General features: G+C 34.1%; 1 protein-coding gene across 1 annotated transcript in view; it reads left to right on the top strand.

The window, feature by feature from the left end:
* Window positions 1–13603, top strand: part of FUT8 (fucosyltransferase 8 (alpha (1,6) fucosyltransferase)) — a 77807-nt gene extending 64204 nt beyond the window's left edge. The window contains exons 8-10 of the mRNA XM_009329739.1: window positions 4–98; window positions 8309–8459; window positions 12651–13603. Of these exons, the coding sequence (XP_009328014.1) occupies window positions 4–98; window positions 8309–8459; window positions 12651–12968 (564 nt within the window). The 3' untranslated portion in view covers window positions 12969–13603. The remainder of the gene's footprint in view (window positions 1–3; window positions 99–8308; window positions 8460–12650) is intronic.
* Window positions 13604–13809: the final 206 nt, after the last annotated feature.

Below are 13809 nucleotides of genomic sequence, written 5' to 3'. Positions count from 1 at the left end.
GAGCGGTTTGAACTTCTTGCTCGCAGAATGCTTGTTGATAAAAAAAGAGTGTATTTGGCTACAGATGACCCTTCATTGTTGCAAGAGGCAAAATCCAAGTAAGATGAATTATGTTTATATTACAGTTTGTTCCTTCTGTTAGCTTTACAATTTCTCACTATTGTGCGCACAAATCTTAGTATCTTTTTTTTTTGTTATCATTTATATATACAGTTAAGATTGCATTTCAGCTTCCAGTGATTTTGATTTTTCTCTCAAACTTTCTCTTTTTTGGATGATTTTTTTTCCCCAAGTATGCTTTTCAAACCTTAATGTTAAAAATCTAGAAAAGTTGACCAAGATACTTGTGACTATTTAAAAACAAACCAATGCTGTAAAAGGGAAGTAAAAATAGAAATAATAAAGACACCAAACTTCTTATAGAACATACATATTAAAAATAAACTATTCAGAAATATTGTAAAAACTAGATAATGTATTTAGAAGTTTCACCTGTCCAAACAATACCTTTCTGTGAATAGTTGCCAGAGAAATTTTTATAAGTTGGTTGAAAAGCTTCTGATGACTCTTTCAGAAAGATTTCTATATTGACAGCTGAGAAGACTTCCACCCTACAAGTTGAGTAATTTTAAAGTTTGTCCTTAAATATATGTGGGATTCTCAATCTGTAACATTGTCTCTGTCCCTTTTTTGCTCTTTGTCCTCTTCTAGCTCTCCAGAACATGGGTGTAACAACCTACTGTAGCTATAGGATATCCCAGCCTGTCATAGAAAATATAACTGTGTTCAAACCTGGAAATGCACAGTATGCATCCACTTACTCCTAACGTGTCTTGTATTTTCCTGTAAAAACTCATTGTTAAGTTGCATGTTTTGCAAGGTGTCACTGGGATGGTAAAACCTTCTGTTTAGTAAAAGAAAGCAGATGCGTATGGAAGAATATTATTCCATATTTAACTGTATCTTTCTTGGGTTATGGTGTTTATGGCATATAAACAATTTCACAAATGCTTGTTGCCATGACTATGGAAACTTGGATAAGTATTTCAGATGCATTGAAGTTAAGCGTATTCATTACCGAGTACAAGTTAGCATGTTTTCCTTTCGAGTACTAGTTATTTATCTGTCTACTGAATAACGCCTATTTCTGTTTCCAAATTATGTCTCTTGAGCAGAAGAATACGTATTTTTTCATTTAAGCAAGGAAATTAAGACTTTTTAAAATCAAGGTAGCTCAAAAATGGCAAATTTTTGAACTGTTTTATTCATGGTAGACATGCTTGGAAAAATATATAAGATAAAATACTGGATTACAAATTTTCTTTGGCATATACAAGGTAAGCAGAAAATGTTATTTTGTAGTAGAGGAATTTTCTACAGCATTGCAAACCTGTGTATTTCAATTGTGCTATTTCTACTTTTCTTTCATATCTGTAAAGGGCTGCTGTTTAAAATTATGGAGTTTTGAAAAAACTAAACAAACATACACAACTCCAGATGATGGCAATCTAATCCTTCCTTTTTTGTATATGTAGCGACAAGAACAGTAGCAGAAACAATTATGATAAAATAACATTTAAAGTGCAAATCTGAACAATGAAAAGACAGGTAATACAAAATTGAGGTTACAATATTTAATTCATTACATTGTCCTAAATAACTTTAATTACTGTTTGTAACATAACAGAATTCAATATTGCTGTAACAATCTTAGTTATGCATTTTTTCTTTATTTGTGTTCAACTTTCAGTCTTTAGCACTGTGTACTTTAGCTTTGTGAATAATAATGAGATGCACTACCTATGTAAACATATCATTCCAAGTTTTCAATAGCAACAAAAACTAACAGAGAACTTTGCTCAGTAAAACAGTACTGAAATTTATTAAGCATTGCAGTTCCTGTGGCAGTTCAAGGTCCATTCCAAATCACACTTTTACTGAAATATGATAAGATACAGCTCATTAGTACAGCATTCATTTTGTACGTTTTCTTAATAAAAGCCATAGAATCTGTAAGCAGTGAAGAATTTTTTTCTGTTGCTGCTGAGTTTTCAGGTCATAGTTTACACTGAAACATAATTTCCTACGTTGCTTGCACGTTACTGTTGCTTGCAATTGAGTAGAATGCATTTGAAACTTCCTGTGATTTCATAGAAGGCAGGATGCAATTTGATATTTCAGCATTTAAGGACATGTGAAGGCAGGTTAAGGTCAGGTTTTGGGAATAAAGAACCTTTCCTTCCTCTTCTTGTGAAGAAAACTACAAATTAGTTTACACTTCTGACAAAAAAGTTCTAATCACATTGAACTACCAAGCTTTGATAGAAACAGCTGTCACATTGTACTGCAGTAGCTTATGTGGCATTCATTACTGGATGCAGTAATATTAGTAAGTACTAGATATCTCTCTTTACGTGAGAGTGATTGGCTGTCAAACAATGTTGGCGTTTAATGAAATTTTAGCCAACATTCACATGAATAGGCATGTTGTTTCTATTAAGAGAAGTATTTCAAACTGTTCATAACCATGAAAACAGAAAAGTTTTTACTTCGGTTTCAGAAACTTCCCTTGCAGTCAGATGTCTACCAACTGCAAGTACAGCAGTAAAGAAAGTGGAGGCACTACTATCTGTTTGCAGTGTGGTTTTGTTTGTTTGTTTTTCTGAAAGAAAGAAGTGAGATATTTTCAGAATCAGGATGATATAAAACAACACGATTAGAGAGGAGCATGGTTGAGAGTTCAACAGCTGTAATGATTATGGGATTAAAGCACTTGACAACTTCTGGTAAGCAGAGGTCATGGTATTTGTATTATATAAGTGATGTGTTAGGGATGGTGTAAATTGCTTGTTCTTTGTCTGATTTAACAGTTTTCAGATACAAACTTGAATTTCTAGTATATTATTTCAGGTCTATAATATTATTGACAGCATCTTCTCTCTTTAAGGTAGAGTATTCAAAATAATGCAGCTGAACATGCACATAAATTCTTAAGAAACTGTATCTGGTTTACATATGAATCTATTTAGGTCACTTTCTCATGTATATGAGCACTAAAATTCAACAAATTACATTCTTCCTTTTGGGATGTTTACCTGTGAAGTCATCTGTATTTTGCTTTTTAATTTTTTTCCAGTAATTTGCCTCGCTCGTGAGGGTTTTTTTTCAGCACTTATGAAAGCTTCCCCCCCCCATTTCACTGTTTATTTACTTCCACAATAGCAAGCTAATGTCTTTTCTCCCTGTGTACTATCTGTAGTTTAGCTGTTGCAAGCCTCACTGCCCTCGAGTCATAGTATGCCTCATATATAGAATTCAGTAGTGCTTCAAAGTTCTTGAGTCTGATGAACAGCCTATACATTTTCCCAATTCTTTTTAGAGCAAGACCTGAACAAACACATTATTTCTTACTCCATCTATTTACGCACATGCTCAAGTTCTTCTTTCAAAGGGAAGAAAACTTGCATTGCCTGTTCTGGACACATCCCCAGTTCTAGTGAATTGAGAACAGGAGACTGGGACTTGTCTTGGTTTGCACCTGCTGCACAGCGTAGCGATAAGCTATAGTTACACAACTAGTTGATCAGCTTCTGAAACCAATTGGAACTTGAAATAGTCTCATAACTGTTCTTGGTTTGTATCCTTATCTGAGGCTGGTAGGTGCAGGAAGGAAAGATTTTAAACTATCTCTTTCCCACCTTCTTCTGATTTCTTCTTTTCCCCTTTTCCTAGGGGGGTGTGGGTGGGGGGGGGAATCCTTCCTGGCCTGTATAGAGGTTTCAAGAATCTATTAGGTAGCTTTAGAAGAATTAGATATTATTTAAGATATGTGGAGGAGATATACTACACATATGTAGTCCGATACAAAGAAAACAGTATTATGCCAGTTTCCATTCTTTGGTTTTATCTTCACAGTCTGGTCCTTTCCTGTTACAGAGAAGAGAATGTGTGGGTAGTTTCTTTGGAAAGCTAGGAAGGATCCTACAAAATACTGTATTTAAGTGATTCTGCCAGTAAGAATATGACATCTTATTATTCATTTATCACGCATTCAGGAATCCTAATAATAGGATTGTGCCTGAGTTCTGCTTAAAAAGAAAAAAAAAGTCCCCAAAAGCTTACAATGTAAGTATTACATTAGTCATAATATAAATAAGGTTGGAAAAGGGAATAGAAGGAAGCAAGAGCTAACTATAGAGCTTTAGAAGTTTCATTTCCTTTATTCTTTGTAGTCATTGTGGTAAGAATAGTTTTAAAAAGAATCTAAAGCGCCATAGTAAGTGGGAAGGAGATTTAAACCTCACCTGATGCATGAAGTCAGTGGGCCACATATGGCTAATCTTGAGAGGAGTATAGGCTTGGCCTTTACTGTATTTTTCTTTATGTTCTGCTTTCAGCCTGTGTTGGAGTCAGGATTCTTTGGTCACACTGAGTATGTCTGCTATTATACTCACATTTTAGGGTGTTTAAAAGAAACTTTTCCCAAGCATGAATATAGCATTGTGTGTGTGTGTGACAACATAAAAGTGCTTGTTTGAAAACTTAAAACATGTGAGTAGATAAATGCTAACCTTGGATCACTGGTTTGAAGAAATGAGTTCTGAAACTGTTGGTTAGGTGAATTTAGATCAACTTTACAAAATGGAATTGAAGACCAGGTTTAAAAGCATCTCAGACTGTTTCCAGAATAAAAGGAGGAAGGAGAAAACTTTAAATGTATGCATAGAAGATGTGTAAATAATTCTGATTTGTTTGGTTTTGTGGTTTTTGTTTGGGGGGGGAATCCTTCCTGGCCTGTATAGAGGTTTCAAGAATCTATTAGGTAGCTTTAGAAGAATTAGATATTATTTAAGATATGTGGAGGAGATATACTACACATATGTAGTCCGATACAAAGAAAACAGTATTATGCCAGTTTCCATTCTTTGGTTTTATCTTCACAGTCTGGTCCTTTCCTGTTATAGAGAAGAGAATGTGTGGGTAGTTTCTTTGGAAAGCTAGGAAGGATCCTACAAAATACTGTATTTAAGTGATTCTGCCAGTAAGAATATGACATCTTATTATTCATTTATCACGCATTCAGGAATCCTAATAATAGGATTGTGCCTGAGTTCTGCTTAAAAAGAAAAAAAAAGTCCCCAAAAGCTTACAATGTAAGTATTACATTAGTCATAATATAAATAAGGTTGGAAAAGGGAATAGAAGGAAGCAAGAGCTAACTATAGAGCTTTAGAAGTTTCATTTCCTTTATTCTTTGTAGTCATTGTGGTAAGAATAGTTTTAAAAAGAATCTAAAGCGCCATAGTAAGTGGGAAGGAGATTTAAACCTCACCTGATGCATGAAGTCAGTGGGCCACATATGGCTAATCTTGAGAGGAGTATAGGCTTGGCCTTTACTGTATTTTTCTTTATGTTCTGCTTTCAGCCTGTGTTGGAGTCAGGATTCTTTGGTCACACTGAGTATGTCTGCTATTATACTCACATTTTAGGGTGTTTAAAAGAAACTTTTCCCAAGCATGAATATAGCATTGTGTGTGTGTGTGACAACATAAAAGTGCTTGTTTGAAAACTTAAAACATGTGAGTAGATAAATGCTAACCTTGGATCACTGGTTTGAAGAAATGAGTTCTGAAACTGTTGGTTAGGTGAATTTAGATCAACTTTACAAAATGGAATTGAAGACCAGGTTTAAAAGCATCTCAGACTGTTTCCAGAATAAAAGGAGGAAGGAGAAAACTTTAAATGTATGCATAGAAGATGTGTAAATAATTCTGATTTGTTTGGTTTTGTGGTTTTTGTTTTTTGTTTTTTGTTTTGGTTTTTTTTTTTTACCAGATCCAATATGACACTTTTTGGTGTGCTTCATTTGTTAAGTTATTAGACTGATCTTTTGCTAGTAAGAAAACAGATTCTTCAAGAAAGGTTCTTTGGTCTCTACTCAGCATGTGGATTCTGATTTTTGAAGTCTAAAGGAAGTGATTAATTTTAGCAGTATTCCTGATGCCAAGGACTTGCAAAGGGGTGTGCAAATATCTTTACTGTGTTCACTGTCCCTAGAAATTACATCATCTGTTAAATGTTCTTCATGTTGCTCCCCTCGGAGTTGTGTCACTGAAGTAAGACTGATGCCCATCTCTGTTTCTCAGCTAGTTTTCACAGTAGAGTATGACATATTTCTGTTTGGTCTGTACATTTTTTCTTTTAAAAAAATACTAATATGATTCACACAATGGAAACAGAAACGGAATATATCACAAATATTGTGTTGTCATCTGTTGTATTTTGAGAGCTGGTTAAATATTGACAAAAAATGTTAGACATGAGAAGAAAGAAAACGATCATTCTGATAGAGTTCATCTTGAAAAAACTATTTCTTGATCCATATGCTCCTATAATTTCTCAAAAGAGGTCTATCAGTTATTCCAAATGAACAATATTTCCACCTTCTCTTCCTCCTTCTTTTTTTCTTCGTTTGTTTCATGTTTGTTTCATGTTCTTGTAGCATATAATTGCCTGCAACAAGCTTCCTTTCTCAAGTGGTCTGATGAAGGAAGTTGGAGTCCATTAGAAAACTGAATCTTGTTTTTAATGTAACATGAACTTCCCCTGACATTCACGATCAGATGCACCCTTTAAAGTTGTCATGCTATCTCTGGGAAAATTACCATACATATATTATTTTTTGTTAGAGCAGGTGTTGCTTTTGGGAACATAAAATTCTATTAAAATCACTATGAAGATAAATTAAAATTCTTCCTCAAATGCGGAAGTTTTGCATATACGGCTTTTTGATTCGCTCTTGAGATGAATTTCCTGATTTTGTAGTCATGGCTAGTGAATGTTAGATGGAAAAGCCTGCTATATTTGCCCATTTCACCTTTGAAAACAATTTTCCCATATTTTTAACATTAAAATGGAATAAATTAGGCATATTCTTAGAAGAGGCTGTCGTAATCATGTCTACCATGTGTCCAGAGCGTATGCACATGCTGCGTTGTTGTGTACAAGGGTGTGCTAACTTCAGTAACCTTCCAAGAACTCATGAGTGTAAACCTTATTTTTAGCAATGTTCAGCACAGGACTGTCAGGCTTTGAAGCACCTAGTTACAGGTCTAAGTTATTGTTGCTCCAGCATTATGGCCTGCTCTATATTCTGATTTTCTTTATTAAACAGTATAAGAATGATTAATTCTTACAAATGTAATATTAGCTGCCTTACTATCTTATGTAATGTATTGCTTTATAATTGCTATGAAGTTGTAAATTTGAAAAATAGATTTTATTTAAATTATTTTATAATTAGCCCTGTAGTTGAAATTTTGTAGTTGGCAGGTTAGTCACATGAGTTGCACTTCATGATTGAAATATAATTATTGTGTAACAGCAATGTAATTATCATCTTTGTTACATCTACCTGGAATTTTTCTTATAAAACTTATATTTGGTAGGAGGCTGACTGAAAATTTAATTAATTCATGCTACTTTTCGCAGTTTATTTCAGATTTCAGTTCCCCAGTAAAGGGGTACAAATGTTTTGAGAAAGACCATTCTTTTTCAACGTTTTTTAAAAGGATTTTTTTTTCTTTCAAAGTCATTGTTACATGTTAAAAACTTTTAATTTTATTTTTAAAATAATATAAAGCAAGGTTTTATATTTAAAAATATTTTGACTTAAAGTATTGCTATGTTGTTTATGATATGTCAGGAAAGGTGTATTGACATGAAATTTTACATTTCTTTTATTTCCTTTTGACCAGTAAATTGCAAAATTTGTTCTTCATATGGCCTTAATAACTGTGAAAGACTTTTTTTTTTTTTGTTAGTTTAGTTTATTTAATATGTCCCTTTTACAGATGACTGATTTTCTTGCACTCTCGTAATCAGTATCTAATAGAGAATATGGTAATAAACAAAATGTAGTCTAGTAAAGACACAATCCCATATTCTGTTTATTAGTAGAGAAAGCGAAGTGATCTGAGTATACCTCTTCTAACATCAGTAGCATTAGCAGAATGTGGCATATACTTCCTGATATTTTTTCCACTTCTTTTACAATGTAAGATCTCAGACAGACTTACAGTGTCTTTTTATTTAATTTTCTTTTTTTTCTGGATAAAGAGAGGGCATTCTTGGAGGCAGCAGTAACATTCTAGAGTGTTCAACAAAATTATAATTCATTCCCCGTGAAGCAGAGACTCACTTAAAACAAATTAACAACCTTATCTTGCAGCAAAGATGATACTTCTAAAAAAAAAAAAAAAAAAATAAAAAAAGGCTTTGCTGTTAACAGTGTATTGTATTTTCACAGGTATCCAAATTACGAATTTATCAGTGATAACTCCATATCCTGGTCAGCAGGACTTCATAACCGATACACTGAAAACTCCCTAAGAGGTGTTATTCTGGATATTCACTTTTTGTCTCAGGCAGACTTCCTGGTCTGTACATTTTCGTCCCAGGTAAACTGCAATAGAAATACAATATAGAGTATATGTACCAGTTCTAAATCTTAGTTTTCTTCATGCTTCTGTTACATTATTCTCAGTGCTCTGTCATGAAAATTTCAAGGAAGAATTAAAGGCTTGGTATGCTATGTGAACATTTAGAGGACTGTAAGCACTGGTTGATTACTTCTCTTCAGTTGAAGTTACTGGCTTTTTTAAGATATTTGAAATAAGCAAGAAATAATATTAAACATGTTTAAGAGTTCCTTGTTTTGCATAAAGTTAACGTATAACTTGTATCCATCCATTTCTATGCAGCTTAGTTAAGGCATTTAAAATAAGTAAAAATAACTTTAAACATGTTTAACACTTCTTAATTTTGCATAAAGTTAATATATAACTTGTGTCCATCCATTTCGATGCATCAGTGTACTCTGCTACAGTTCAAACGTGTCTGCTGTTGCCTTAGTTGATTGTGGGAATGGAAAAGAATGAAGAAAGCAGACATTTAATTTCTCTTTAGTCTGTTACATTTCTAGCAATCCAGCCGCAGCGCAATAAATGTGAATTCTGACCCCTGTAATCCATAGAGACTTCTTGTAGCATATAATTGCCTGCAGCAAGCTTCCTTTCTCAAGTGGTCTGATGAAGGAAGTTGGAGTCCATTAGAAAACTGAATCATGTAACTGTCATCATTGGCATTTTCTTATTTATTACGTCATATCGTGTATTAATTTCATGTATCATGAAAAGCTGTTTTGAAAAGCTGTTTTAAGATTAAAAAAGATCAGAAAGCAGTATTTTGTGACTGATATACTGATCCACCTAATTCAAGTATGGCAAAATATGATTGAAATCAGAGTGAACGTTTTTTACCTACTGTTGTTGTATATGCTCTTAGGTGACACTCCTGGTTAGGAAAGCATTCAACTATACATGGTGATGGATTATGATCACACATGATTGTACTGTTACATGGAAGTGGACACAAAACTGAAAGTTAAAATTCACTTCAAAAAGAAATGTTTTCCACAGCCTCAAATGTAAATTGTCTTCTGCACTGTAATGACAATTAGATAGGTAAAAAGCATAATATTAATACTAATATATGATCAATACAGTGATATATTGACCTTGACAGCCAGAATTCTTAATAACATTACCATGGCAAGAAGACAGCAAAACCGAAAAAGTGTAGAAAAGCCTCTTATCCCTCAATCATGCTTGTGGATACATTTTTTTCCCCTGTTCACCAAACCCTGAGAAGAAAATGACATTTTATAGCATATTTAGAAGGTTATTAATATAGGCTACTTCAGACCAAGGCATGAATACGAAGTAAAAATCCTCACTAAGAAAAGCTTGTGAGGAGTCATCCACTTTTGTAATAATGTTTGACTCAGCTGAAGTATGTCCACTGAATGCATATCACAGTGAAAGAGGTGATCATCAGCCAAGACCTAGGGCTGGATGTCTTAAATGCCCCACATGCATTGGTGTAGAGACAGTTCGTATTCTGAAGGAATAATTATATGGTCTTGGATAAAACTTAATAAGAAATCTGTAACATTTTCTGCTATTACTATATTCAGATAGCTGTGTTAAAAGTGGTAAATGTTTGCTTTAAATAAAACACTGGGTATAAACATAGAAGAAACGTTCAAATATAGGTACAAATGGCTTGGACAGAATATATTGTAGTTGAATTGTAAGTGTTGGAGTAATTTCAAAAGAAGAATATATGTTAAAATACATTGACGTAGTTAAGGTGATACAGGTTGATGGGGACCTCTGGAGGTCGTCTGGTAAAACCCCCTTTGAGGGTACCTTTGAGGTGCATGGTGTCTTTGAGCTCAGTCTCATTCTGCATCTCCCGGCATTTGACAACAGACATGTTTGCTGGATGTTTTCCAGAGTTGCAGAAAATTCTACTAAAGTCTAGGAAATCCTGTATTAGACTGTTACTCTCAATAGCTGGGACTATGAATTTGATCCAACTATCTGCTTAATTTGTTGTGGGCAATTTCTTGTGCTTTAATAATTCAAACTCCTCAAAAGCCATATCGCACCAGTTTTGCTGGTCATGCAATAATGTGGATCTCTACAGTATTTTCATATATTGGGCTTTTCTAAGGTCAGTTGCAAGTTTTCCCACTGTTCAGAAGGATTTCTCTTTTATGGGTTTAAAATTTGATCCTCTGGTCTTTAACATTGGAACTACTATACCTGTCCTTTCATCAATGAAATAAACAGTTTGGTAGCTACTTTGGCATTGAAGTTAAGCAGAATCAGGCTGTTAATGACCATCTTTTGTCCAATCTGTATGAAGAGAGAGTAAGGGTAAGAATGTAGTCTAATTTATTTCCAGTGTGATTTTTTTGGACTTTCACATCAATCAATTGTATGCTGACTTTTTTCCATTTTCTTTTCCTTGCCAAAAAGAGTCAAAACTTCATTACAGAGGTATTAAGAGAAAACTACACTATATGTCAATAGAATCAGGTGCTTTAGGAAGACCTCTATATTAATTCTTATTTATGCTACCAAAACTAAATGAATACTGATATAAGCTGAAGAATAAATATTTCATTAAAATACTGTTGTCAAAGAAATTAGGCCCATCAAGTGATGTGGAGTCAAGGGAGACAGCCTACCTTGGCACTGTATTTCAGCAACGTCGCATTAATTGAGCTGTGTAGAAAGCCACATGGTATGGTAGTTACACAAATCATAACACAGTAGCAGAATTAAGATTGCACATTAAAACAGAGAGCTTTTTTGTCTCTTCAGTATTCATTTAGATGAAATTGTAGCTCCTTCTGCCTGACGTATTTTTCTTCGTAATCTCATTTCCTTCCAGGACTTACTAGTCTTTGTATTTTGCATTGTACATGTAAGTATACAGGCTGCAAAATAAGTGAATCTTTTATTTATAAGTGAATAAAAAATGAGAGGCTGGCTTTAACTGTAATTCTGCATGTGGATTCTTTGCCTACTGCCCTCAACAGCTTACAGTTTAGCTACCCAGGTTTGGCGCTACAAAGGAAACAATTGCTGAGAGGAGGTGTTGTATGTTTTATGTCAGGTATGCAGGAAGGAAATCTATTACATTTTTAAAGCAAATACCTCTCTCAAAGAAGCTAGGAAAGTACAAATATGTCTAGTTTGACTGATCAAAGTTCTATTCACCATATCTTCAGAGGAAGAAAAGTAAAATCAAGTTTTACTATATTTACATAGACTGAAAATTATGAAAAAGCTCAAATGCTTCTTCATATTGAAGAAGTCTGCTGTATTGTTAAGTTTATCAAGCTTATGCAAAATCAGAGAAAGATACAGTAAAGTAGATTAGAAGTCAGAAAGGTCACAGTGGCCAAATCGGACACCTGACAGAGAAGAGCTTTCTAGCCAATTGTTGAAAAGAGCTTTGTTTAATATAGTGGCAGCCTTTTGTGTTTCTGGCAGCTCTGAGAGATACAACACGATTCTGATCTGGGGACCTGTTTTCAGTCTGAAGAAAATTTCCTTCATAAAATGCGATACAATGACACTTCAAAACGCATCTTTCTCCTCACCAGCATCATTATTGTCTTGCTGGAATTCAGTTCCACTTAACTGTCTTTCAAGTTGCCAACAGTCATAATTCTAGCACTGTTCTAATATTAACAGCATTTTAAAGCCTTGAACTTCTGGAACCGCTTGATTGTGAAAATTGGAGCTTCCTTTAGAAAAGTAAATGTAAAGCCTCATTATTGCAGAATAAATTTTGAAAATGTAAGTTCTAAAGGTTCAAAGGGAAGTAAAATACAGTTTTTATTAGTAGTAGAAAAGGAAGACGAATTTGCTTGGACAGTCGATTGGCTACATATCATTCATTTTAAAAAGCAGGATGGCTAGTGTTCATATAGGTGTTTTCAATTTTTACTGAAAAGTAGACTGTTCTAATTATTTATCTATTTATTTATTTACCAAATCTGATCACCAGAGTACTAATTAAAATGCTGCAAAATTGTATGCTTCTTGTTAGTAAATATGTAGGTTTTTTGGGTTTGGGTGCGTTTTTGGTGGTTTTTTTTTTTTTGACCTGGACATTCCAAAACTGGATCCTTTTGTGAAATTTAATTGTTACACATCGGTTGCTGACTTCTGTGGTATATTGCAGGCACACACAACATTTATGACTTCTCTTCTGGTTTTGTTTTTAAGGTTTGTCGAGTTGCCTATGAAATTATGCAGACATTGCATCCAGATGCTTCAGCGTATTTCCATTCTTTGGATGATATCTACTACTTTGGGGGACAGAATGCCCACAACCAGATTGCTATTTATGCTCATCATCCACGAACTGCTGATGAAATTCCTATGGAACCTGGAGATATAATTGGAGTAGCTGGAAACCACTGGGATGGTTATTCAAAAGGCATCAATAGGAAATTAGGAAGAACAGGCCTGTACCCGTCCTATAAAGTTAAGGAGAAAATTGAGACGGTCAAGTATCCTACATACCCGGAGGCTGACAAGTAGATTAAAAGGAAGACATTTGGCAGTAATTCTCAATTTTGATTGGTTTGAACCAGTCAACACACTAACTAATGGTTTATATGGGATTTGAATTTGCATTTTAACATGCAGTTAAAATCAAAGCCTTTAGCAATGAAACTGGATAAGAAGCTGAGAACAAATGGATGGGCTATTGTCTGAACTTACTCTTAAACATTTTTTGTTATATGCACTCTCACACATGCACACACAAAACCATATAAAACAGGAAAACTGTTGTTTTATACTTTTTGTCTCTTCCCAGGATTTGTCCCAGTCATTAGTCTTACGTGAGCTTTGGGCTCTTTTCTCTGCCATTAATTGACAGTAATGTTCAGACTTATAACACTGCCACATTGTGTAATTTGAGTGACATGAACATATTTTGTATGTGCAAAATTTAAAACATGGTGCCTATATTTGAAAAATTTGTGACCTTTTTAGAAGAGCCATGCCTATTTCACAATGGGCAAGAGTCAATCTTCAACTGGTGTTACCGTGACCACTGAACTTGCTTCAAACAACAGACTCAGATTTCAGACTAGATTTCTTTAAAGTTTATTTTTAGCATTCCATTGATTACTTCTCATCATTAATAAAATAAAGGATACATCCAACAATAAAATAGTCACTGTCTGTTAGGAACTTTTGTAAAATAATGAACAGATTCCTTAGTACTGATAATGTTTCTGGACATTGCCTTTGATTAAAAGCAAAACAAAACAAACCACAAAACCCACAAAGGAAAAAGTAGCTGGAGTTTCACTGAATTTTTAAACACTCATTATGTAGTACAAGAACTGCTAGTGGTACAGTGTTTCTCAGT

The sequence above is a fragment of the Pygoscelis adeliae genome, unplaced genomic scaffold (genome assembly GCF_000699105.1).
Source record: "Pygoscelis adeliae isolate BGI_AS28 unplaced genomic scaffold, ASM69910v1 Scaffold117, whole genome shotgun sequence".
NCBI classification, from domain to species: Eukaryota; Metazoa; Chordata; class Aves; order Sphenisciformes; family Spheniscidae; genus Pygoscelis; species Pygoscelis adeliae.
The sequence above is the reverse complement of the archived record's forward strand: the minus strand, read 5'-3'. Positions and strand labels throughout refer to the sequence as shown.